Source organism: Felis catus, chromosome D4 (genome assembly GCF_018350175.1).
Source record: "Felis catus isolate Fca126 chromosome D4, F.catus_Fca126_mat1.0, whole genome shotgun sequence".
NCBI lineage: Eukaryota > Metazoa > Chordata > Mammalia > Carnivora > Felidae > Felis > Felis catus.
In genome coordinates, this window is record NC_058380.1 from 79,633,416 (window position 1) to 79,660,064 (window position 26,649).

General features: G+C 48.8%; 1 protein-coding gene and 1 long non-coding RNA gene across 18 annotated transcripts in view; one reads left to right on the forward strand and one right to left on the reverse strand.

The window, feature by feature from the left end:
* Positions 1–21,712, reverse strand: part of CDK5RAP2 (CDK5 regulatory subunit associated protein 2) — a 171,880-nt gene extending 150,168 nt beyond the window's left edge. For 5 of the 9 annotated variants that reach the window (XM_045042740.1, XM_045042744.1, XM_045042741.1 and 2 more), the window contains exon 1: positions 21,368–21,712. In XM_045042740.1, the coding sequence (XP_044898675.1) occupies positions 21,368–21,697 (330 nt within the window). In that variant the 5' untranslated portion in view covers positions 21,698–21,712. Of the gene's footprint in view, positions 1–7,763; positions 7,832–11,546; positions 11,615–18,945; positions 19,032–21,367 lie in introns of those variants that run through there. The other 4 variants (XM_045042742.1, XM_045042746.1, XM_045042743.1 and 1 more) reach the window with 3 other exon arrangements.
* Positions 21,713–21,736: 24 nt separating this feature from the next.
* LOC111557534 overlaps positions 21,737–26,649 on the forward strand; it is a 38,623-nt gene continuing 33,710 nt past the window's right edge. For 2 of the 9 annotated variants that reach the window (XR_006588600.1, XR_006588593.1), the window contains exons 1-2: positions 21,737–22,435; positions 23,526–23,689. This is a non-coding gene — a long non-coding RNA (uncharacterized LOC111557534). Of the gene's footprint in view, positions 22,444–23,513; positions 23,690–26,197; positions 26,258–26,649 lie in introns of those variants that run through there. The other 7 variants (XR_006588595.1, XR_006588601.1, XR_006588599.1 and 4 more) reach the window with 7 other exon arrangements.

Sequence of the window (26,649 nt, forward strand, 5' to 3'; positions counted from 1 at the left end):
CCACCAGATGCTTCCTATAAAGAGGAACCTTGCTCTATTACTCAACTACCAATGAAATATTTATGGAGGTTGCTTAAAATACCCACATTGTACACACTGCTAAAATTCTCAGCAATACTCGAAAGAATATGTATCCTGCGTATAGGTAAAGAAGTTTTTAAAAAATAAGAAAAAGGCAAATAAGCCTTCAGAAAGGTGAATGCAAACACCAGACCGGCCCAGGTGAATACAATGAGGTACAGGCACCCTATTTTCCACAACAATGCCAGCCTAGTTCTCCACTTAATACCACTTCCCTCATAAAGTTTTCTCTGGCTACCCCCATCGGGCTGGACTGGAGACCCTTCCAAATGTTTCCATATACCCTCTACTTTCTTTATCATTGCAACTGTCACACTGCATTATACCAGCTGATAACTTGCTTTTTCTAATCAATCCATCTCTAAGAGGTCGGGCACCACACACTTGTGTCTTGTACGTTCCAGCCCGAATCATAAAGAGACAGTTACCAAGTGCCCGACGGCTGCCCAGGTGGCTGGACACATTTAAGAATTTCTTGAAGGCAATGTGATGCAAAGAGAGTCCCACGGTCTTCAGATTCAGATCTCGTACAGATCACCCCATTGTTTTTTGTCCATCACTCTTAGAATTAAACTCCCTGCCATGGGCACAGAGAGGTGTATGATCTGGTCCCCACTCTCCTCGCCAGCCTCGTCCTATTATCACCCTGTCACGCAATGTTCCAGCCCCACCGGCCTCCTTTCTGGTCCTCAAATAAGCCAAGCCCCTGTCTGCCCACACGGCTCTTCCCGCAGCACGTGCCCGGAGCCTCAGCTCCAATGGCACCATCTCGGAGGCCCTTCCTGACTACACAATCTCAAGCGGTCCCCACCACTGTGACTGCCACCTGAGTCACTCCTGAACACAGAACTCTTGGTCTTCTTGCTGGAACTTTTCACAATCTGTACTCCTTTATTTATTATCATGCCAATTACATGAATATAATCCACTTGGGGACAGGGATATTATCCATTTATGGCTGTTTCCCTTAAGGCTTTAGCACAGTGTCTGGAGCACAGGGGATGCTCAGTCGACCTCTGTCAACGCACACACAAACGAATGAATGAATACAATCCAGACCACCTTACTAGCTGTAGGACCTTAGTCAAGTTCATCCTTCTGTGCGCCTGGATTCCTTTCTACAGATTAAAGGAATACCTATCTCAGAGACCTACTACAGGATTGAAAGAAATTAGTTAGAACGTTTGGTACTGTGCCTAGCACAGTACAAGAACGTAAAATATATTAATATTTTTCTCATTTGTATCTCCCCCTTTAAGAGAATCGACCTCAAGAAGAGGAAAAAGAAACAAAAACCTCGAGCTGGAAAAAGTGAAAACAGCTTACCATACACCAGGAATAAATACCCCCAAGATAAAACCCACCACACACGACTTAGAAACCTAACGCTGACAAGCAAGCTGACGCGTGAGCTGTACTTTGCCACGTCCCAGCCCCCGGAGCCGCAGGGCGACTGTGGAACTGCAGTCATCCGAGACGGGAAACGTCCCAACGTGATTATGGGGTGGTGCTTTCCGAAGCTGGAGGGAGGCCCCAGCGCGCAGCAGGACAGATTCTGAAGGAGCTGCTGTCACCCTGCCTGCCTCCCTTGGCCAAAAGCCTTGCCTGGCCTAGAGCTCCATCAGGAAGGGAAGACAGACAAAATCCAACAACGCAGGAAAGAATCAGGGCAACTCCAACCAGGCCCCGCTGAAATCGCAGCAATTCACCTGACTCTGGTGATCGCTTTCAGCAGCTTGCTGGAGCCGGGGCCCCCAAAGCTGAGGCTCACCCCAAGGCACCTTTGGACCCAAGGCAGCCGGAGCTAAGAGCAAGGGGGCCATGGGGTCAACAGAAACAGACTGAACTCCCAAGGCCACCAACCTGTGAGCCATGTGTTAACATCTCTGAGCCACTGTTGGCTCATCTATAAATAAGGATAAAAATCCGTCACCTCACAGGAGTGTCGTGACAACACCATGAGCTAAGGCACCTGGCAAGCGGGAAATGGAGGACAGCCATTTCTCACTCAAACCCTCAACGGACACATCTTTTGGGCCACCGTCAATTCTTTTTATGCTCCTTGAAAGTCCAAAAACTGTTAGACCACTCACCTAGACGTCATAAAAACCATGACCTCTTGCCGCTCCAAGTTCACCTCTGGTCGACAACACCGCACGTGAGGTAATTCTGCCAGCGACAGCTCAACGAGGTGCATAAATGAGGAGGACACTTTGGAATCAGTTTCTGAGTCCAATACTCTCCCTCGCGTCCTCAAATCATAAAAACGGTTACTAGGCAAACATCTGCTTATTAACAAACAACACTGCAGCAGTAACAGAATTTAGAAACTGAGCCCCAAGCAACACTTGGAATATACCTACATTATGAAACCAACTCCTTTTCTATTCCTTCCAGCCTGGCATTACATCCTCAGTATTTTTCACGTTGCTGCAGAACCGCACGTAAGTATCAAGTCAATGACAGCGCTAGGTACCACTGAACTGATTCACAGTCAGTGATTTAGCCGTCTCTCTGCTGAGCATTTATGGTTTCAGGATGTCCCGTGGAAAGCAGACAGGCTGTACCATCAAAGCCTTCTTCCAGTTTCTCAACACACCAAGCTCACAGGCAAGTCACAGGCAAGTCATTTGATCCCTCCAACCTCAGCTTCCTCATCTGTGAAACACCTTCCTCAGGAACTTGTTGCAAGACAAAGAGATAACAAATGTAAAACATAATTCCCTTGTCCCAATTTTTCCCAAAGGTACACAATGTGGCAACAAACAGCTTCACGCACACGGCATTTTCCTCCCACTGGGTTGTTTCCCTAGGACAAATTTCCCCCAAAACAGATTACGAGGCTCAAGAGTAATACTATTTTTATGACCATAAAAATCTCTTTCCAAATGGCCTTCAAAAAGATTGTAAAAATTTACACTGCCCAGCCTGCCATCTGGCCAGGTTTTTGGAGGGCAAAGGTATGAGAACACACAGCCTCCAATGGTAAGCGGGAGGCCAAGGATGAACCAGAAGCACGGGTGAACCCCGGCGCTTAGCACCGACCAGACATTCCACCGGCCACAAGCCAAACTTGAATCCAAAGGCCCTCGGTGCTGGCCAGCCCCATCCTGAACACAGCCAGCACCACGGAGAGTGGCTGCAGCACGCAGTCTGCCAGCTACAGACAGTCCTCAGCCCCTTCCACGGACTCGCATCCACACGGTTCCTGGTCTCCTGCCTTGTTCTAAACGCACCCCTCACGCTGCGTCCCTAGCCTCGGCTTCCCTGGCTGCTGCCTGCTCTCCTGTAAGGTGAGCTCTGCGTGCCCCCACGCCGACTACAAGCTCTGTCCCCCTCCCACTACACGGTCCTGGCATTCCCGATTCAATCCTTATCACAACCCAATGAGACAAAAATTATTTTCCCATTGTACAGACAAGGTAACCAAAATGTACAGATCTAGTTTCTTCTACAAGCTCGTCTGTCTATTTACTTACTCAACAAATACTTATCAAGCGCCCACCATCCTGTCGGGCGCTGAGTACTAGGGATAAAGGAGACGCATGTCGAGCAAGCACACAAATAAAACACCGAAGTACAAACAGTCGAAAGATCCATGGTGGAAAAGGCCGGTGCTGAGTGCCTGCTGTCAGACAAGATAATGGGGGTCTCCAGAGAGCTGGGGAAGGAGCTAGGGGCGGCCTCTCTAACAAGGTCACACTTCAAGCTGAGACACGAAGGTCCTGCCACTCAAGGAGAGGGAAAAAGGATTCTAGGCAGAGGGAGAAGCACGGAGAAGGCCCTGCCCGTGTGGGTTAGTGAGAGCAGGCTGTGTGGCCAGAACACAGGCTCTGAGGGAAGGAGGCATGTGCTGACCTCAGCAACACGGAAGCAGCCCCTTACGCAGGGCCGGGTCTCCGCCTGCCTCAGCTGAGACCAGGAACTTTGAACACAAAGGAACAGGGGCCTGGGCACGAGAACACCAGCACCTCGGGCAGGCGGGTATGAGACCAGAGCAGCAGAATTTACCCTAAGGACATAATCACGTAACTGCAAAATGACCTACACGGGGAGACTCATCAAAGCTTTGTAAGAGTGAAAAATTCAAAACAACCTGGAATGTCCCACACTAAGAGATTATGTAAATTATGGTTCAAGCCCTTCCTTTTTAATACAAGTCTTTCTGAACTAGTAGTCATGAAATAATGCTGTCCACCAGTATTAAGAGAGGCAGAAAGCTACCCATGCCATGTTCTGTCCGGAAGGTCACAGAAAAAGCTAGAATTAAATTCTTCTATATACAGATAAAGATAGCTACCTGGACTGGATATACTGATCCAGATTCTGGGTCTCCTCCACTCACCGAAAAAATGTTGAGACAGAGAGAGAAAGAGAAAGAGAAATTGCCTGAGTACCCAGAACAGGCCACACTACACAGCACAGTGTCTTACAAAACGCTGCCTCTGCCAGGCCTCCTCCGGTCGATGTCCGATGTCCGGGAGCCCCCACTGCGCTGTCACCTGGAAAGGACCAGTAAGACAGGCAGACTTGCCAGCTCCTCCCCCTAAGGCCCGCCCTACAGGTGATTACCACCTCACCTGATGCAGGTATAGACAAAGGATCGGCAATGCAAAGACCCACAAGGAGGCAAGTGGCTTTCACACAGAGGGGACAGCAGAGGACAGCAGGAAAGGCCGCCTGTGTGGAAGACCTGGTTCCCAGCCTGGAAAAGTCAGCGCCCTCTCTGGGCTTCGGAGCGCCCGTGTGTCAAACAAAGGGACGGGATGGTCTCCCCCAGATCCGAGTCTCAGCCTCACTTCTTGACCTCTCCCGACCACAGCCACATAGCTCCAGCACCACCCCACGGAGCAGCCTTTCAGTGACAGCGTGTCGCCAGCCCTCCAGCCCAGGGGGCTTTTGAGAGTACAGCTCTGGTCTTTTCCCTCCCAGATAAACATCCCCCACCGGCCATCCTTCATCTTCAGGACAAAGGTCAACCAAAGCAGGGTAACATACGAGACCCCTGACCCCTGCCTTCTTCAGTGGCCTCACTGCTCTCAGGACCCCCTGACACAGCCTCCTTCCAGCCAAAGGGAACTTACAATCCCCTAAACTCCTTGCGCCCAGCACACCTCTCGCTGCGCTTGCCCAGGTTGAGTCCCTGTGCCTGGGATGCTCTCCCAGTCCTCTCACCTTGGCTAATCCCTACTTGTCCCTGATGACCCAGCTCGAGGAACACTTCCTCCAGGGAGGCTTCCCTGAATCCCCCCAGCCAGGTTCGGAGCCCTCCTCTGTGCCCCACCACACTCTGTACTTCCCTCTGTCACTGCACCATTTTCCCATCTATCTCCCCAACCGGCCTGTGAGTCTCATGAGAGGGAAACCTCCCTGGTCTTAATCTACCGCAGACTCCCGAGCCTCAGACCACAGACTGGCACAGAGCATATATCTGAAAATATTTGTTGATGAATGGATGAACTCTGAGCAAACCAGAAGAAGGCCGAGGTCTTGCTAGACCTTAGCTAATAGACCCTGATGTTCGGTTACCCAGCAGCTGAGACTAGCGTAAGAGGAATCATGAACTTCCTTGTAAATCAAAAGTATTCCAGCCCCTCCTTAATATGCATGCTGACTTTAAAATTAGCATTCGACGCCAACAGCATTGCCTACAAGCATCCCACAGAAAGTTCGGACCACCTCTGCGTAGAGCTCATGCGCGTAGTAGCTCAGGCCAAATGAAACATTTCAGCGACTCATAAAGACTTGAAAGGGAGACACTGGGAACACTGTGGTCATTTCAATTTCAACGGCAGAATTTGCTCTTGAAAATGCTACAATAAAAAATATTAATGCCATAAAAACCTAACAGCAGCCGGAGGACCACAGCCATAAAGAAAAAGCATAAATCCTGAAACGTATCGGCACAGAAGACTCCCTCTCGCCTTCCAGAACAACAGCATTTAGGTCATCCAGAACCCATCTGGAGAAGGGACACTTGAATCACACGGCAGAGTAGAAAAACTAATAACGAATTTAACAACAGCGAAGAGGAGGAGGAGCTCTGCGTCGGGCCGAGAGGTGCTCACTTAATCCTGCCAGTAGCCTGAAGAAGCAGAAACTGTCAACACGCCCAGTCTAAAGACAGTGCAGACAGATTACGCGACTGGCCCGAGGTCACTCGTGAGCAGTGAACCTGCAGGCAGCCTGGGTCCAGGGGCCACGGTCTGCCAGGTCACATCCCTGCACCTCAGTTTCTCCTAGGGTTGGACTCGAGTCTAAGATTCCTTCCGGCTCAAAAGGCAGACAATAACATGCAAAACGAAAATTCTAAGATTCTGTTAAGTTTTTCCACCTAGGAATAAAATTCAAAGCCGTGCCCTTCAAAAATTAAATAACTCTGTGCCTTGCGGATCGCCTTCCATATTAAAGTAACATACATGAAGAGCTAAATCTTTCAAGTGCCCAGCTCAGAGCAAGAGCTCAATAAACAGTGGCTATTCTTACTCTGAGGATAAAACAGAAACAGCCATTTAATAGCAGAGCACGTTTTAATTATACACGATGTGGAATAATCAAATCTCATTTGATTGAGGCCCCAGACCCCACAGCATAGATGGAGTTGTACAGTTGAAATGAGAACAACTCAAAGCTCAGAAATTACTTGTTTCCATTAGAGATCTGACAAGTCATTTCTTCAATTGGTCACTGGTGGTTTGCAGATAACTATTAGCAGTAATGAGTATTCTAAATTAAATCCAGAGACAGTACCGCTGTGTTCTGTAAAGACAACCGGGGAGGGAGAGACGTAACTGTGGAACGTCCTTCTCTCTGTCCTCCGTCTTCTCCCTGATAAATATCTCCTGTGTCTTGCATAGTACGGATTTCATTTGGCTGCAAATGAAGAAGGGTCTAATTCTTCCCATGACAAATGAGAGCGCTGAACAGGTAACTTGTTAAGGAGAATTGGAATTGGGAAAATAACCTTATTTTCCTGTTCCTTGACAACAACCCCCCTCTGTTAACAAATGGAAGACACAATGCGGGAAGACACTAAGCATGGAGGCCAAATCCATCACCACGTAAGGCGTCCTCAGACGCTATACACAACCGCCCTGGGCGCAGGCTGCTCGCGTTTTGTTCCATGGCAACAAAGACGAAGCCTATGAAAAGCAAGGCGGTGGCACAGAGCAGCGGCAGGAGTAAAGGTTTTGGAATCCTTAAAAATCTGGATTCAAATCCCAGCCCCACCACTCAAGTATTACGTGACTGTAAGCGAGTCTCTCCTAGGCTTACGACTTATCTGCAAAACGTAAAATACCTCAAAGAGTTATAGCAAGCATTAAGTGGGGACCATCAATAACATGCCTCACGTTACAGGGAAGCCCTTGGCAAATATTAGCGCCTCTCCGCTGGGCAGTATGGTAATATCCTGACGTTCAGGACCCCAGAAATACGTCAAACTCCCCAAAGCTGGAAATTGCTGGTCCTGTCAGAACCCGCATCTGGCCCGGGACAGAAGGGCCGGCTGCACAGGTAGGGAACAGCCGTACGGAGAGCGCCCCCAAGAGGCAGCACCGCCCGCAACTCTGGCGTGATCCAGCTTCGACACCTCGCAAGAAATACAGCTCCCGCCTGGGCCTGCCTGGACCGCGGCAGCAGACGTGATTTGTTAGGGATGATGATCCGGTATCTCCACTTACATTTTCAAAGTCCTTCATGTTCCGTGCTCTGGTGGGAGACACTGTTTCTTCGGACACATTTGGGAGCACTATAAAAAGGTAAAACAGACACAGGAAAACGGCATGGTACGCAAACCACCCAGCATCCCTGTTAGGGAACAGAGCCCAGAAAAGAAAAACACAAAAACATGAACAGCTTCCACAGTACATTCGGCTGGCACTTTCTGTCTATTGTGATTTACTGACTTGAGTCCAGGGAAAGCTCTAAACCATTATATTTCAGGTATTTACAAATTACTTCAAGGAGCCCCAGTGTAACCTGTCGGAGAACGAACCCACAGAACGCACTGGGCATGTGGCCAACCCCAACTGTCCCGATAGGTGCTTCCTCTGTGATCGTCAGGAAGTTATTTCACTGAACGGGATACCACCTTCCCGTGTCAGCAATTAAAGCATGTCTAACTGCCTGGGGTTGGCAAATTTTTTCTTAAAACGCCAGACAATCAATATTTTAGGCTCTGTAGGCCATAAGCAGAGCCTAAAATCTGTCATAACTGGTCAACTCTTCTGCTGGAGCACAACAGCCACAGACAATTCATAAGTAAGGAAGCTGTGTTCCAAGAAGTGTTTTCAAAAGCAGGCAACAGGTTGAAAACTGCCCCATCCTTGGTGCGCCTGGGTGGCGCAGTCGGTTAAGCGTCCGACTTCAGCCAGGTCACGATCTCGCGGTCCGTGAGTTCGAGCCCCGCGTCGGGCTCTGGGCTGATGGCTCGGAGCCTGGAGCCTGTTTCCGATTCTGTGTCTCCCTCTCTCTCTGCCCCTCCCCCGTTCATGCTCTGTCTCTCTCTGTCCCAAAAATAAATAAAAAACGTTGAAAAAAAAATTAAAAAAAAAAAGAAAACTGCCCCATCCTTGCTTTAGGGCGATTACAGACTTTGCCACCGCCCAAAGCTTTTCACAGCTCCTCTACTCCAACACACATTCATCGCACACCTACTCTGTGCCAATCACCATCCTAGTGCTGGGGAAACAATGGTGAGAGAGACACTGATCCCGCCTAAAGGCTCTCGATCTAGTAGGCAAGACAGAGATGCAGACAAACTGGTACCATGCTGTAGAAAGTGCCTGGTGCTTTTTAAGTGTTGGGTGAAACGTGCACTGAGTAAACGAATGAATCCATTCTTCCAACAAATATGCATTGAGGGCCTCCTCTCTGCTAGGCACCACTCTAGATGTGGCCACGTCAGGAAACGAAACAAATGGAGCTGACAGTCTCCAGAGAGAAGACGGACAATGAACAAAATGAGAGGGCAATTAGATAGTATGTTAAAAAGAGATAAATGCTATGGAGAAAAATTCAGTGGCGAAGGATTGGAAATATCCAGGGTGGGGTGAGGATTGCTATTTTAAGTAAGGTGGCTAAATCAGGAAGGTCTCGCTGAGAAGGTGTCCTCTGGGCAGACCTGAAGAAAAGGGCAAAGGGAGATACTGAGGTGGGAGGGTGCCCAGTGGATGTAAGAACCAGCCGCAGGGGCCCGGAGGACACTAAACAATGGGACCGCAGGAGAGGATGTAAGGGAGGTGCTGGGGGGCAGGCTGTGCCTGGCTTTGTGGGCTCTTCTCGGGACTGGGGAGCCACCAGAGGGCTCCAAGCTACGGAGGAACATGGCTGGACTTGAGTTTCGACAGGTTCCCTCGGGCTGCCTCGCCGAGACCAGACTGAAAGGAGCTTAGAGGGAGACAAGGGCACCAGCCAGAGTACTGGAACAATCCAGGCCAGAGATCACGGTGGCTTAGCACAGGTAGTAAGATGATACGCAGGGAAGAAGGGGTCTGATTCTGGAGGTTTTTAAAGTCACCAATCAACAGGAATAAATGAAGTGAAATGTGTAAGTTCCAGAGAGGAAAGAACACCAAAGCGAACCTGGGGAGAGCCAAAGAAGGTGGTGAGCTTTGAGGTGAGTCTTAAAGAGGCAGCAGGCAGATGAAGGCAAAAGGAAGAAGAAACTTCACAGGCAAAGGCCTAGAGGCAGGCATGGCGTTCAGAAACCAGTGGGCACAAGAGGCTCGGAGGTGGAGGTGGGCAGGGGCACACTGTAAAGAACCCTGCGTAGCAGACAAGGGCACACAGATCTGTTTTCCTGGCTCTCAGACACCCCGTGCTCTGCCACCGAGGCCTGCGTCCCTATCTAGGTCCTACTCGTTCGTCAAGTCTGAGCTCCAGTATCAATGTCTTAACAAACTCTTGCCTGACCGCCTCCCCCTCATCCTCCCTCACAGCACCTTTTTTTATATGATTTGTCATGACACTTCTCTGTTGAACTATCTTCTAGGCTTGACTGTGACCATGTTCAAGGTTGGATCCCAGTGCTCAGCCCCGGGCTGGGCACAGAGCGATGTACAAACACTGTGGACTGAAGCAAGGAGCAGGCCCGTCAATTTTCCGCAGGAAGAATAGAGACTGCTGGATTTTGTGTGTAAGGTAGAAGTTAACAGGTTCTGAAGGAAAACCTGAGGGTGGCCTTTAAGTGTTCTCCAGAAATAAACCTCAGGACACTTACACTGTTCTAAAAACTTCCTTCTGTGTCCATCAACTGATGAATGGATAAAGAAATTGTGGTTTATATACACAATGGAATACTACGTGGCAATGAGAAAAAATGAAATATGGCCTTTTGTAGCAACGTGGATGGAACTGAAGAGTGTGATGCTAAGTGAAATAAGCCATACAGAGAAAGACAGACACCATATGTTTTCACTCTTATGTGGATCCTGAGAAACTTAACAGGAACCCATGGGGGAGGGGAAGGAAAAAAAAAAAAAGAGGTTAGAGTGGGAGAGAGCCAAAGCATAAGAGACTGTTAAAAACTGAGAACAAACTGAGGGTTGATGGGGGGTGGGAGGGAGGAGAGGGTGGGTGATGGGTATTGAGGAGGGCACCTTTTGGGATGAGCACTGGGTGTTGTATGGAAACCAATTTGTCAATAAATTTCATATATAAAAATAAATAAATAAATAAATAAATAAATAAATAAATAAAAACTTCCTTCTGCACGTCACCTCGCTTTGGAAAAGAGAAAAAAACAACCCACAAGTCAAAATATCTCTTCAGATATTTTTAAAAAGGCAAATTATTAGCACTTCCCAAAGACACTTATAATAGCATTCGCTTCTTTCAGAAACAGAACTCGGGAAGAATGCTTAGCAAAAGCCGAGCTGCCCAGCAGAGACGCTCCTCGCAACCCAGCTTCCGCACAACAGACCGCTTATTTCCTCGGCGCCGTGTCCCGTGGTCTGACCAACTATTTGTCTCCAAAGGGCAGGCTGCTGTCGGAATGCTGGGCCTCGGCCAGCAGATGGAAGCCAGCGGCCTGCCGGGAAGGCCTTGGCACACCGCGCTCAGAGGGCAGCGCTCAGGGCCTGCAGCCACGCGGCAGCAGGGGGCAGCAGGCCCTCCACACCTGACCAGGTCACCACTTCGACACGCAGCCTCCGCGCAGGCGCTCGGCTCGGCAAACACCGGCTGAATCTCTACGCGTCTGGTGGCGACAAATAAAACTCCCGAAACAGGGCCTGGAGGACATCAGTTCCTCCCGGCCAGTGTTTAAGAGAGGAGGTGAACAGCAACTCAGTAGGTATATAAAATACCGAGCGCCCACGGGGAGCACCTAGCCATGCCAGGGGAGGCCCTGGGCCCCGGAGACATCGAAGCCCAGTCCTAGGCTCAAGGCCACAAGGCCTTCATGGTCTAGTGTCTACCTCCCTCGCTCTTACTCAAGAGACTGACCGGCTTTGTATACTTACCACCATTTCCCAAACCAGCAATGGGGCTGATGCCATCCACGTCGTCTGGTAAATTGGGAACAAGGCCACTAGGAGAGAGCATGTGCAGGAGGAGATGAGTTAGTGTTTGAACAGACCGTCAGGACTGCCTGGACTGCACGTGACAATCATCAGGCCGCAGCCAATGAGGGACACACAGCTGAGTGACCCGGGAGACGTGAAGCGCAGAGGTTAAGAACTCAGGCTCTGGGGCTCTAACACTTAATAGCTGAGTGACCTTCAGTAAGGATAGTCATTCATCCATTCATTCATTCATTCATTCGTATATCAAGTGTTCTGTGAACCATTCATGTGCTCGGTATAGAAGCACTTTGCCAACTATAAACGTGTTTCTGAGTCTCACTGCATATTTTACATGGGGATACCAACCCTCTACCTGTAAACATTAAATGAGTTAATGTTTATAACACTCAGCACACAATACTCAATAAATGGTTACCTACTGGTTTTGTCATTCCTAGTATTATCGCTATCAATATGCTTTTCACAACCAAAAATAAGCTCCCAAGACGTAGGCACCAATTCAGATGCCTTAAGAATGTCACATAAAAATGCAAGATTCACTGATCCAAGAAATTTTACCGGTTGAATTATAAAAATAGGTTAAGTGAGGATCTGAAGACACTGACAGAAAACTAAGTCATAATAGGAGGCGTGGTTTGACACAAAAGACACTACCCTGGATTCTATTCGAAGCTCTGCCATATACCTCTCCAAGCCTCACTTCCTTCCTCCCTAAAATGAGAACAGCAGCTACATCGTAAGTAATTGGCAATCAAACAAGACACAAAGTGCTCAGCAAGGTACCTGGCATTTTGTGGGCACTCCTTAAATGGGAGCAAAATACTGCTGTCACCATGAAACATACAGTGCTTTGTAATTTACAAAAGATTTACCATCATGAGAGCTGCCCGAGAGGCCACGCGTTTTCAGAGGGGGCACCACGGCGTAGATAATTTCAGCGGCCTGGCCAGAGTCACACAGCAACCAAGTCAAGAACCCAAGCCTTTTCTGTCTAACCCCCAATAATGCTTCCCCATCCCAAGCTATCAACTAGAGACTGAGGGACACTCAGCTTGCCTTCCCAGCAGTGTTCTCTCCATGTTTCTAAATCCAAATCCATCCTGTTCCTAGGACAATTCTGCCTGATCACCAAATTGTGGAGCTGGCAACAGATCTTTGTGGTCAGAACCGAGCAAAAAACTGGAGATCACAAAATTCCAACATCACAAGAATGATTACATAATATGTGTCTGCTGTAAAGATAACTGAGAAAAAACTTCAGTAGAATGTGCCTTCAACTATGAAAAACTAAATACATGTACACTAGGGTCACCTCAAATCCTTCTTGGAAACTAGGTGGGCTATACATCCATTAAAAGACAAAGAAAAATATTAAAAATCCTCATTTGTAGGAAAATGGGAGAGATTTCCTCCATTTTAATTTTCTATAATTCTCCATTCCCTCTAATAAGCATCAGCAGAAGGAGACACTCCATTCTCTAAATTGAATAATAAAAGTTAAAATCAAGTTCAACCACCACCTTCTTTGCAGATGGTGGCCCAGGGGCCCTAAGTCATACACCAGCTTACCGGTCAAGTTTAGCCTACGTCTGGTCTTACATTCCCAGTCTGGGTTCTCTCCACCACAGCCACTAACTTACCACCACTGGCTGAAATGGCCACTCAGTTACTCAAGCCAAGATCAACCACGGTTGAAAACTACATGGCAGGCAAAGCCAAAGAATTTGGTCTCAGACAAGTTTCCAAGAGGCAAACAATGAAGTCTGAAAAATGACATTTGACGTCCCAATTATTAAAAGAAACCGCTATTTAATGCAGAAGTTCCTGCCTGGTTCCTGCCAAATTTCCACTTGGGTTTTACATACCCACTTTTAAAATGCTATGAATCTCTGTCATCTGCAATCTCCAGTCAGTTCTAGCCACCCTCCAGCTTCAAGTAGCTCCCTCTCCCCACTTGGATCATTCACTCTTAGCCTTAGGCCTAGGTTGAAATCAGAACTATGCAAGCGAAAGCAGAGGGCTGAGGTACAATCTTATCATGGTATTGATGGGGGGAGACTAAGGCGCAGAAAGGGGAAGGAACCTCTTTGCTCAAAATCACAAGGGGTTATCAGCAAAGCAGAGACCAAAATCCAGGTTTCTTTGTGCCCATGTCACCGCTAACCTGTGCCCAGGCCGCCCAAAGCTCCCATACGAGCTTTATCTAACATTTATCTACGAGCATAATCTAACAACCTTCCCTGCAGGGGCACCCACAGTGAACGAGCACCCCACTAGGATGGGCAGCCTCCTACTGAAGCCTCACCATGGCCCTTCTACAGCAGGTGGCGGTTTTGAAGGCTGCCATTTTTTTTAATGAAGAAAACAGAAACTCAGAAAAGTCAGTCAGCTGAAAAGACCCAAGCTGGCTTGATTTCTAACCCCATGCCCTTAATCTCTACACCGCCCTGGCGCCCCTTACACCCTCCTCAAGGAAGACGCGGCGAGTTCCAAACAAACCCAGGCAGAGGACTTCCAGTGATCGGCACAGGGCACGGTCGCTGAGGCTGCTTTTTACGGACTCTCTGTCGAGCAAATGAAGAGACGCTCACCTGTGCTTCACCACCTCGCCCTCCCGTCTTGGTCCTACCGCCACCCAAAAGGCACAGTCACTTTCTGTGCTGGATGTGGCAGCAGGCACCGTCCATTCACACCACAAGACCCAACAAGGTCTAGAGGACTAAGCGTCTCGTTGATAAGGCGTTGGGAGAGCTGGGAATAGAACCGGGCATCACATTCAGAAAACAATTACAGCAGGTGCACCTCTGTCTGTCTCTTGACAACCCACTTCTCGTTACGTGTTATGTATTCTTAGAGAAGAAATATATAAATACAGAAAATACAGACAAAAGAAGACATACAGGTGGCCGATGGGCACATGAAAAGATGCCCGTCATCACTCATCATCGGGGGAGGTGCAAATCAAAACCACAATGAGGTCTCACCTCCCACCTGTCAGAATGGCTACAATCAAAGAGAAAAGAAGTTACGTGTTGGCAAGGACGGGGAGGAACAGGAACCCTCATGCGCTGCTGGTGGGAGTGCAAACCGGTACAGCCACTGTGGCAAACAGTATGGAGGTTCCTCAAAAAATTACAACTAGAGGGGCGCCTGGGTGGCTCAGTCGGTTAAGCATCCGACTTCGGCTCAGGTCATGATCTCACGGTCCATGGGTTCGAGCCCGGCATCGGTCTCTGTGCTGACAGCTCGGAGCCTGGAGCCTGCTTCGGATTCTGTCTCTCCCTCTCTCTCTGGCCCTCCCCTGCTCATGCTCTGTCTCCCTCTCAGTCAAAAATAAATAAGCACTAAAAAATTTTTTTTCTTAATAAGTAAACATTTTAAAAAACTTTTTAAATTAAAATTAGAACATGACCCAGTAATCCCACTACTGGACATTTACGCAAAGAAAACGAAAACACTAATTTGAGAAGATGCACCCCTATGTTTATCGCAGAATTATTTACAATAGCCAAAGATATGGCAGCAGCCCAAGTGCCCCTTGAAAGATGGATAAGGAAGATAAGGTCTAGACATACAATGGACTATTCTCAGCTGTATAAAAGAATGAGATCTCGACACCATAAGAACAGGGATGGACCTAGAGGGTATCGCGCTCTGTGAAATAAGTCAAAGTAAGACGGACACCATACCGTTTCGCTTATATATAGAAGCTAAAAAACAAAACAAACAAAAAAGCAGAAACGGACCCATAAACACAGAGAACAATCCGGTAGCTGTCAGAGGAGAAGGGGTAGGAGGAAGGGGCATATGGATGAAGGGAGTGGAAGGAAAAAAAAATACCGGCCAGCCTAAAGCTCTGGACTATTCCTCTTAGTAGCCCCCTCCTCAGAGGTAACGACTCCCCATCATAGCCCCGTCCTAACAGGTAACCACTGTTGTCAGCAAGACAAGCTTCTCAGAGGTAACGACTCCCCATCATAGCCCCGTCCTAACAGGTAACCACTGTTGTCAGCAAGACAAGCTTCCTTCCAGGCCTTTTTCTATGCACTTGCAAACATAGGGACATAGTTTTTTGTGTGTGGCTTAAAAACAAAACGAATACAATCAAACTGTGTGTCTTATTCTGCAGCATCTTTTCTTTATGTGTCCTGAAGATGTTTTCATGACCGTACAAACAGATCTACCTTCATGCTTTAACTCCCACAAAGCACTGAACAGCAGTTTTTCAAACTTTACTGACCATGACCCATAGACGGAAATATATTAGCCTTGATTCTTGAAGTGCTTTCCATTCTGTATTGTTCTGTTTTTTTTAATTCTGGCTGCAAGTTACTAAATTGAATTTCATGAGCTGTCAATGGGTCACAGTCTGAAATACACTTTGGAAAGGATGTGTGTTTACCCGATCCCCTGACGGTAATGCAATTTGTTTCCAACTTGTTCCTTTTACAAACAATGCTTTATGAATATCCTCATACAGGTCTCCCTGTGCACATGCATGAGAATTTCTCTAAGGTAAAAAGGAGTGGAATTGCTAGGTCAAAATATATTCACATATTTTGAAGGGGCAAAGGATTTGAAAAGACAGTGGACCCTTGAACAACATCAGTAGCACTGCGCAGGTCCACTTATACGGGGTCGTTTTCAATAAATACTGAACAGTACCGTAAATGTATTTTCTCTTCATTGTGGTTTTAATAACATTTTCTTTTCTCTAGCTTACTTTACTGTAAGAATACAGTATATAATACATATAACACAAAATATGTGTTAATCGACTGTATAAATTATGACTAAGACTTCCAGTTAACAATAGGCCATTAGTAGTTAAGTTTTGGGGGGAGTCAAAAGTTACAAGTGGATTTTCCATTGCGTGGGACATCGCACCCCCAACCCCCATGTTGTTCAAGGGTGAACCGTATACAAGCGGCTAAAGAAAGCATAAGAAAAACTGTCCGGCATCATTAGTCGTTAGGGAAATGTAAACCGATACCACAGTGAGATATCGTGTCACGCCCCCAAGGATGGCCACGATCAAACGACAGACCAGAAGCGTCCACAAGGCTGTGAAGATATAAGAGCCTTCATACACTGCTGGTGGGAGCATAAAAAGGTGCAGCCCCTTTGGAAAAGTGTTGGACAGTTCCTCCAAATGTCGAACATACGCGGAGTTAACACATGACCCAGCCATTCTATCCCCAGATATGTGCCCACGAGAAACAACACAGGCCCACACAAAAACCGGTGCACAAACGTCTGTAGCAACAATATTCACAACAGCCAAAAAAGCAGAAACCACCCAAATGTCATCAACCAATGAATGAGTGAGGAGGTGGGGTTAGATGAAGGCAGGAGGGTGGCGCCCGCAGGAATGGGATTCGTGCCCTCACAAGGGTTCCTCTTCCTCTCTCTGCTCTCCGCCACGTGTGGAGAGACGGTGAGAAGTCAGCAGTCTACAACCCGCAAGAGGGCTCTCACCAGAACTCAACCATGCTGGCACTCTGACCCTGGGACTGCCAGTCTCAGAAACTGGAGAAATAAATTCTGTTGTCCGTACATGGCCCAGTCTACGGCATTTTTGTTACAGCAGCCCAAGCTAAGACGGGCAGTGACGGCTGATGGGCGGGCACGGGGTTTCTTTTTCAGACGATGAAACCATTCGGAAATGAGATCAGGGTGATGATGGGACAATTCCGTAAATATACTGAAAATCACTGAACGGTGTATTTTCAATGGGTGAACTTTATGGCATACAAACTGTATTTCAATACAGTGGTTTTTGAAAAACACACATGGGCACATCTTTGACACCAAATTGTGTTCCAGAAAGTCTACCAGTGTGTGCACTGGTGTGCACCTCTTTCACAGCTATTACAAAGGAGCATTTCACTACTAAACATGGAGCCTGTATTTACATGGTATTTATCTTTTTAGAGAGTGAACAAAACCGACTCATTCAACAAACATTTGTTGATCCTCTCCTATGTGCCAGACACGGTTCTAGGTCTGAAGACACAGTCGGGATCAAGCCAGACATGCTCCCGGCCCTTACTCAGCTTATACTGGGGACTGGGAACAGGTTCCTCACACTGGGTACGCGATCCAAGATCAGCCTCGGATCAAGCCTTCAAACCTTCACCTCAATTTCATTCCACCATCTTCCTTTTCCACCTCCTGCCACACAAGTCCATGAAGGCATTCTCTGCCTGACGAAGTACAACTGTGCACAAACTTACAGGAAAACATTTCCTTTCGGTCTGCCCCTAACCAGACAGCAAGCACTTAATGGTCATGCACTGAAGGAACCTACAGATGAACAAGCCTGGGCCCAGGCCTTAGGAAGTTCACAGTTAGAGAGAGGAAGAACCCTGGGCATAAAAACAAAGGGACAAATCCAGGGTCGTGGGCACCGAGGATTCTGTCCAGGAAACAGTGCGATGCCGTTAACAGTCAAACAAAAACAGCTAACATTTCATGCACCCCCAGTGGGTCTCAGGCACATAATCCATACGACCTGGCTCCATCCACATGGTCACCCAATAAATAGATATTATCACTGAAGAGAAACTCAGTCTCAGAAGGGTTAAGTGAACTACGAAAGCAACTGGGGGAAGCAGGACTCAGAACCAGTCATCCTGAGTACAAAGCCCGGTTTCTTTCGACCCGGGCAGGACTTAATCGAGGGCCTTAGCTTGGGCAAGGTTCCCGGGCCTGGGATGGGAGCCTGACTCTCAAGGGGCTGGAGCTCTCTGGGGCACCCACAGGTGACCAGGTTTGGAGAGAATGACACACACTGACCTGATTCAACAAAAGCCTGAGGACAAACTGGACTTCGGTTCAGTCTCTAAAACTGGGGCTTGGAAATTACCAAGCAGAAGGGTGCTCATATTAGAATAAAAAGAGGAGATTTTATCCCAGGGTTTTTCTCTTGCTCCGTGACCATCCAATGGAGAAGCTATCTGTCTCAGGACACTTCGGCTGCTCTTTCAGGGCCGGTCCAAGTGCCAGTAGCTCCCTAAAATCTCCCCGGTCTTCTCAGAACTGGTTCAGAGAACTAATTCGAAGGCAGGACGGACAGCGAGAGCCAGGCTCTGGAGTCAGTAAGCCTGGATTTAAATGGTCTCGATCGTGTGCTTTTCTGCGGGACCCCAGACCATCCACCTCACCTCTCTGAGCCTCAGTGTGCCCACCTGTAAAAAGAGGATAAAACTGTCACCTCCCATTTATGTACCGGATACCAGCTGGGGAAGGGGAGTCACGAAGATGAACAAAACACAGCCCCTGCTCTCCAACAGGCCAGAGTCTAACCAGGGGGACAGACACGTCGCAGCCATACCTGCACCGCCCAGGGCAGGAGCCACCAGCCACCGGTATCTGCTGAGCTCTTGAAATGTGGTTAATCCACATCAAGAAGTGCCGTTAAGTGCGAACTGCATATCGGATTTCAAAGGCTTTGTCACATAAAAGGGAATGTGAGATATTCCATTAATAATTTTGTTACTGTTTGCGAGTTAGAATGATAACACACGGAAATATTGGGTTCAGTAAAATATATTACTAGAAGTAATTTCACTCGTTTCTCTTTTACCTTTTCTCATCGTGGCTGCTGGAAAAGTTTAAATTACATACGTGGCTCACGATATATTTCTACTGAGCAGCCTCAGTCAATGAAACTCAGTGAGGTCAATAAGGACAGGGACTGGGGTCAGTGATGGTCGTGGGGGCTGGAAGCGTGCAGAGGGCCGGGGCGGGGGGGGGGGGGGGGGGGGGGAGGGGAGGTGTGGCATTGAAATCTAACTGAGACCTGAAAAATAAGAGGCTTTAATAAGGCAAAGGGGAGCAGGGAAGGCACCCCGGGCAGCAGGAAGGGTGAGTACACGGGCCCAACAGTAAGAAAGAACAAGGCAAGGCCATTTGTGACAAAGGGTTTGGCAGCCAGGCAGAGGGTAGTGTCTGGGGAGGAGACAGGGAGGGACAGAAAGGACAAAGGAGGTAGTGAGGTCAATGGGGCCAGGCTAATGAAGGACCTTGGAAGCAACACTAAAGTACTTCACCCTGAGGGGCGTGGGGAGCCAGGGAGGGTCTGAAGCAGGGAAGAGATTAGTCAGGGTCCCAGCGAAGGCAGGGAGAAGAGACAGGGGGAGGATCTGCTCCTCGTGGAGCTGCTGCTCCGTGTCAGACACCGGCCAAAGCCCCTTCAGATTCACCCATCTCACAGATGATGAAAACTGAGGCTCGCGAGCGAAGAACGACGAGACTTGCCCAAGACCACAGGGCTGTTAAACAGAGAACTGGGATCGAAACCCACCTGGGTGTGGGTCAGATGGCACTGAGACAGGAAGAGATGAGAGAAAAACAATGGACTTTATCTTACTGGCACAGAGAAGCATTAAACATACAATGCAGCAGACTGACTATCAGATTCACATTTTAAAAAGGCTTTCAAACTCTAGTATCAAGGACAGTGCTGGTGAGAGGTCGTCCCCAAATAAGATTGGGGCGGTGGTAGTAAGATGAAGAGAAAGGGACTTGAACTACCACAGGATCCAATCAGGCAGGAGCTGCCACGGGCCTTGCTCTGCGCCTGATACATAACAGGTTCTCAAACAGAGTAACCGCCTCTCCAGGTTTGCCCAAGATAGGACCAGATTATGCCTGCTGTCTAGGCATAAATATTAATTGTGCCCACGTCACTCTTTAAATTGCCCCGGACTGCACAGTAGATAACGGGGGAACCCTTTCACTGAGGGTCTGTTGACGCAAACCAGCAGCCCCTCCCTGGCAGAGCTGGATAAACACTGCAGATTCTCAGTCAGGGCTCTCGTCCACATCCTCCTCCCCCCTCTCCAGCAGGAGGCCCAGAAAACCAAAGGGCCCCAGCCCTGGAGCAGGCTAGGGCTCTGTCAGGCCTTCCGGCCAAAAAGAAAGCCACCGGGCCCCACCAGCAATGTGGACTCCAACAGCCTCTTGGGACAGGTGCATTGGGAGGCCACTCTCAGCCCTTATTCCCCAAACTGTAGTACTGATGAGGAGGAGGATGATGAGGATGTAAGGATAACACAGGATCAATTTTCAAGCACCGGTTCTGTGCCAAGCACTGGGAAGGCATCTTCTCTTTTAATCCTCATCCCATCTCCTTTGGGTAGATATTACTACTGGTCCCATTTTACAGACAGGAAAGCAGGCTAAATCATTTTACCAAAGTCACCCAACTAGTCGGTTTAAAGGGTGGGATCCGAATCCAGTTCTGGCCAACTCCGGCCAAGGTTCTTAACCGCTGCACTTCACTGCCTCCGTCTTGGTGGCCACTAAGTGAGCCGGTGAGCAAAGTCTGGACAAACCAACTACCTCCCCACGATAAAAGCAAACCCCCAAATCAGAATGAACCTCAAGTGCCCGCAAGGGCGCTGCCCCTCAACCAGCCCCCACTAATGGTACACCCCCAGAGGTCCCCCTCGCCACCCTCTTTCAGGAACCCCCTTACTTGACCCTCACACCCTCTTCAAAGCACGTCTCGAAATAACCCCACGGAGGTGTGAGGCGGGTCAGGACCCCTACCCCGCACCCCCGACCCCACACTCAGTACCAGCTGCTATAGGTGCTCGAGACACCTACCCCAAGACCCCAACCCACACACTGCCCCCGTCCGGAAGCCCTCAATCACCCTCAAGAGCAAACCCCAAGTCTCCGTTAGGGTGTACCCCCACCAGCGGGAATCCCGGCCGCGTCACCGCGCCCCTGCAAAGCCCGGGCCGCACCTGCAGCCGCCGAGCGTCCCGGGGAGGGTGACGTCCTCTTCCAACACCGACTCCATCATGGACACAGAGAAGGTGGTGGCGTTGGTGTCCGTGGCGGCGGCGCCAACTGGTTCCCCCGGCTGTCGCGACCCGCAGACTCCCCAGGTCCCCGCCCCCTCCAATCCTGCTCTTGTTCGGACTCTGGCGGCGCCGCTGGAATTCAAACCGCAGCCGCCGCCATCTTTCCCGGCGCTTCTTCCTACGGAAACGAGGCGGGGTCATCGAGGCGCGCGCGGTGAAGCCGAATAGCAGGGGCCAGAGGCAGGGCAGGGAAGCGCGGGCGGGTGCCATCTTGACTAAGGGCAAGAGCATTCGCACTTGCCCAGCAAGACTAAGGAAAGAAAGGCAGGCTGCCATTTTTTGTGAGGGCACTCAGGCCGAGGCCAGGGCACGCGCCATCTTTATTGAGGGCAAAGGCAGGCCTGGGTCCGTTAATTTAAGCGGGAGATGGGAACCCAACCCTCAAAGTTCACCGGCCCTCGAAGTTCCTAACCCAGTATGTGCTTCTCTAGAATAATGACCCCTAACCTTAGAGTCTGTGCCTCCAAAAGGCTTCCGCCTCGAGCTGAAACTCAGATAATCCCGGGCTGCGTCACTTGAGAAGAAGCCTACCTGCGGAATCCCACCTCAAGCAGTCATTTGCACACTTAGGTTGAAGCAAATAAGCTCATCCTTTTGAGCCAGTGGTCGGAAACATTCCTCCAATCTCTCACCAGGGATCCCTTATTCTTTTTAGGGCTCAAGCGCACCTGAGATCAGTAAACTGAGGCCCAGAGAGAGGAAATGACTCTCCCAAAGCCGTGCACGGTAAGCGTGTGGACAGCAGCCACACCCACGGCTCCTGCCAACTAGATCGGGGCTCTCCACAACGCTGGCTGCCGTTCTTAATGCACAGATCAATCGCTAAACACAGATAATTTTGACAGAGCTGGGTCAGTGAAGTCAACCTTTCTCTCCCCATCTCAGCATTGCTACCTTCCTCTGCAGGCGGTCAGAAGGATCCTGGATGAAAATGACCTGAAAAGATGGGTGAGCAGGTAGATGGTGACTTTCCCTGTAATCATGTATAAGTCCTCCTTCTGCCTCAGTTTCCTCACGCCTGAGTGGAAGTGTGCTTTCCAAAGGAGGCCTTCTCTAACCCCCTAACGTAAATCAAGGCCTTTCTTGTATTCTTGGCAACTCAGATTTTTCTTTTGTGGCAATCACAGTTTGCAATTGTATATTTCTGTGTTTAAAAAAAAAAAAAAAAAAAGTCTTCCTTTTGGAGCACCTGGGTGACTCAGTCAGTTAAGCGTTTGACTCTTAGTTTCTCTCTCTCTGCCCCTCCCCCGTTTGCTCTCTCTCTCTTTCTTAAAAATAAATCAATAACAAGCTTTAAAAAAAATTCTTCCTCTTGCTCTAGCCTGGAAACTCCAGGAGGCAGAAACTGTGTCCTGAATTGTTCACTGCTGTGTCCCCAACACTATGCCTGCCGCCCAGAAGGTGTTTTAAAAACAGATGTTGAATGAATGCTCCCATCAGTCTGGAAAAGGGGGTTAATACCTGTCCTGCAAGGTTGTAGTGAGGCTGTGAGGATGATCTGAGATGGCTTTAGTAGCCCCGTCGATGGTAATCCCGTCAATCGCTCGTCCCAATCCTTTATGACCTTCAGTGAAGTCTACAAAACCCATGGTCCTGCCCCTTCCCTCTTCCTTAACCAGCTCTGCACCCACCCCTAAATCAACAACCCCCGAAACAACAGCCTGAAAGAGAGAGTGGGCAGGAACCAGTCGGCACATCAGATGCCCCGGCCCAGGGAATGGGCAGTCCTCGACGCCTGGGACGGTGCTAAGTTCAACCAAAGAGTTGAGTGTGTCCAAAAGCAGGGCAGCTGGAGGGGGCAGGATGCCTGCCCTGGTTCTGCCCACTGACTCTCTGTGATCTCTGCAGACCACTCTTCCGGGCCTTACAGTACGTACATCTCTAAGATCAGAAGGTTGGACTGCATGGATGTCTCAGGACCTCACTGCTCTTTGTGTTTATTTCAAAGCCACAGAGACACCACCCATTCTGTTCCTGGGGAGGGAGGTTGAGTTACTAATCATCACTTCCCAAGTGAAAGAACTAGCTTTCCATCCAGCAGATGAAAAGCGCTTGAGGAAAGAAACGAGAGAGAGGACTCACACATTTCGAGCGTCTGTCACAAGGCGTCACCTCGCTGACATCCCGCGGCAGAGTCCTCTGGAACAGGTGCGACCGTCATCACCGTTTTACCCACAGATAAGAAGACTGAGACCAAAAGAGGTAAAAATAACCCAGTCCCGGTCTCACTGCTGGTCAGTTGCAGAGCTGGGACTGGCGCCCAGGTCCCTCTAAACTCCAATGCCCTGATTATTTCCGGCCGCCCGTCTCTCCCGTTTATTTTTCTCCGCTTGAGAATCTAGGAGGGAGAGGTGAGGTCTACACCCAGAAAACAGCATTTCAGTGACGTGTTCACCGGACCCTTCTCCTCGGGCCACTGCTTTCAGGTGGCCAGGAGGTGTATGTTAGTGTGGGCAGTGTGACTGCAGGGCTGGAAGTCAGGGCAGCCGGATTCGGACCCTGGAAAGTCCTCCAACTTATCCCGTGACTGGGGTCCCTTCCCCTTGCTCCTCCTTGGTTTTCCCATGCATAAAATGGGGCAGACAGTGCTGGGCTCACATGGCTGCGTTTTCTAATTGGATGCTTTGGAAACTGTAAAGAAAGAGCCTGTGAGGAGCTCTCCTTCCGATGAATACATCGCCCTGTCTAGCAAATGACCGTGTTCCTGGATGGTGTGTGCTAAACCCTTCAGTGAACCTGGAAACTGAAAACAGCATCAATTGACAACGGATAGCCTATGTGGGAAGTTGTTTTTCCCGTGTTCACGGTCACGGACGCAGCCCTTTGCCCCGTCTGTGTCTCATCCTGCCCTTTCTTTCTGCCAGGCCTGGAGATGATGTCACTCCCACCAGCTGTTTGTGCTATCTGGCGCCCTCTCCTTGACAACAGCCGCCCGGCCACAAAGCTGGCATTATTATTCTTGGGGCCAGGTCACAGCGAATGGCTGGGAGGAAGTCGCCTCCAGCCAGATGTTTCTCATTAGGGTAGAACCCTCCTGAAGCTGTAGCAGTTCAACCATCTCATCAAGACACGTGAGCTGCCATTACTCACAGCAAAAACAACTTTGTAGCATGAATACATCCACGTTGGAGCGAGTGCCCCCCTCTACAGACGAGGAAACTAAGGCTCAGGGAAGGAAAGAGACTTGCCAAAGACTGACTTGCTTTTTCTTTCTTTCTTTCGTCCTTCCTTCCTTCCTTCCTTCCTTCCTTCCTTCCTTCCTTCCTCTCTTTCCATTTTTCTTAGCTCTTCATTTAGAAATAATTCGACTCAGAAAAAAACAGTACAAAACATGCCCCGCGTAGGCGTCACCCGGCTTTCTAATCCATTAACATCTTCCATAACCATGGCATAGTCGTCAAAAATAAGAAATTACATTGATACAACACTATTTACCACAGACCTTATTTAAACGTAATCAGTTTTCCCATGAATGCCCTTCTCCTGGCCCAGGATCCAATCCAGGATTCCATACTGCATTTACTCATTATGCCTCCTTACTCTCCTCTAGTCTGTGATAGTTCCTCTGTCTTTGGATTTCATGACATTGACACCGCACGAAGTTCTTGTCAGTTACTTAATAGAACGTCCGGCACTTTGGGTTCATGTGGTGTTTCCTCAGGATTAAATGGAGAGGTTATGCGCTTTGGGGAAGAATGCCCCCAGAAGTGATGTTGTACCTTTCTCGGGGTATCAGGAGGCAGATGATGTTGACATATGTCTCGCTAACTGGTGATATTGACTCAGATCCTTACTAAGGTGGTATCTGCTAAGATTCTCCATGGTAAAATTATTCTTTCTCTTTTCTTTTCTTTTTGTAATTAATAAGAATCTCGTGAGGTGATATTTGAGACTATGCAAATATCCTGTGTTTCAGCAAACTTTCAGCCACTAATTTTAGCATCCATTAATAATTCCTTCCTAAAACAATTATAACAGTGGTACTTGCCAATTGGTGATCTGCTATTTCCATCATTCCTTCTATATTTTTTTAATTTTTTAAATTTTATTTTAGAGAAAGAGAGAGAGCATGAGTGAGGGGGAGGGGCAGAGAGAGAGACAGAGAGAGAATCCCAAGCAGGCTCCACACTCAGCACAGAGCCTGAGGCAAGCGCTCCATCCCACCACCCTGGGATCATGATCCAAGCCGAAATCAAGAGTCGGACACTCAACCAAGGGAGCCACCCAGTTACCTCTCCTTCTGTATTTTTTTAAAGATTTTATTTTTGGGGAGGCTGGGTGGCTCAGTCAGTTAAGCATCCAACTTCAGCTCAGGTCATGATCTCACAGTCCGTGAGTTCGAGCCCTGCGTCGGGCTCTGTGCTGATAGCTCAGAGCCTGGAGCCTGCTTCAGATTCTGTGTCTCCTCCTCTCTCTGCCCCTCCCATGCTCAAGCTCTGTCTCTCTCTGTCTCTCAATAATAAATAAATGTTAAGAAAAAAAAAAAAATTTAACCCAGAGGCTGGCTATCAGAGAGTCAAAGCCTATGGGAAAATGATCCAGCACCCTTCCCAGCTGCACATCTGAATATGCAAAACAGCAATAGCCGTAGGCAAAAAACAGGTAATTGAATTAATCAGTTGTCTGGACATTTTGCAGCTTAAAAGATGCACTTAAGGGGCGCCTGGGTGGCTCAATCGGTTAAGCTTCTGACTCTGGATTTCTGCTCAGGTCGTTGTCTCACGGTTCATGAGTTCGAGCCCCGTGTCGGCTCTGCACTGACAGCGTGGAGCCTGCTTGGGATTCTCTCTCTTTGGCCCTCCCCTGCTCATTTTCTAAATAAGTAAGTAAATAAACAAACAAATAATTTTCAAAAATAAATAAATAGAAGATGCACTTAATGTCTTAATTGTAATTTGCAGGATGTGGTTGTAAACTGTGGCCTCTCCCTTAAATGAAGTGACTTTCTATTGAGAGAGCTGGTCAGGACCAGGGACGGAGGGCCACAAGTAGGTGGCCACTGCACTTACTTCCTCGAAGGGATGGATGTAAGGCCCTTGGCTTTTGCAAACGCCTTCCCGCCTGTCCAGCAGGCCACCGGGTACCCCGCGTAGATTGTGCCCTGCTTGAGGACACCCACCCAAAGGACAAGTGGAGGCTGAAATCTAGCCCCTGCTCTGCTT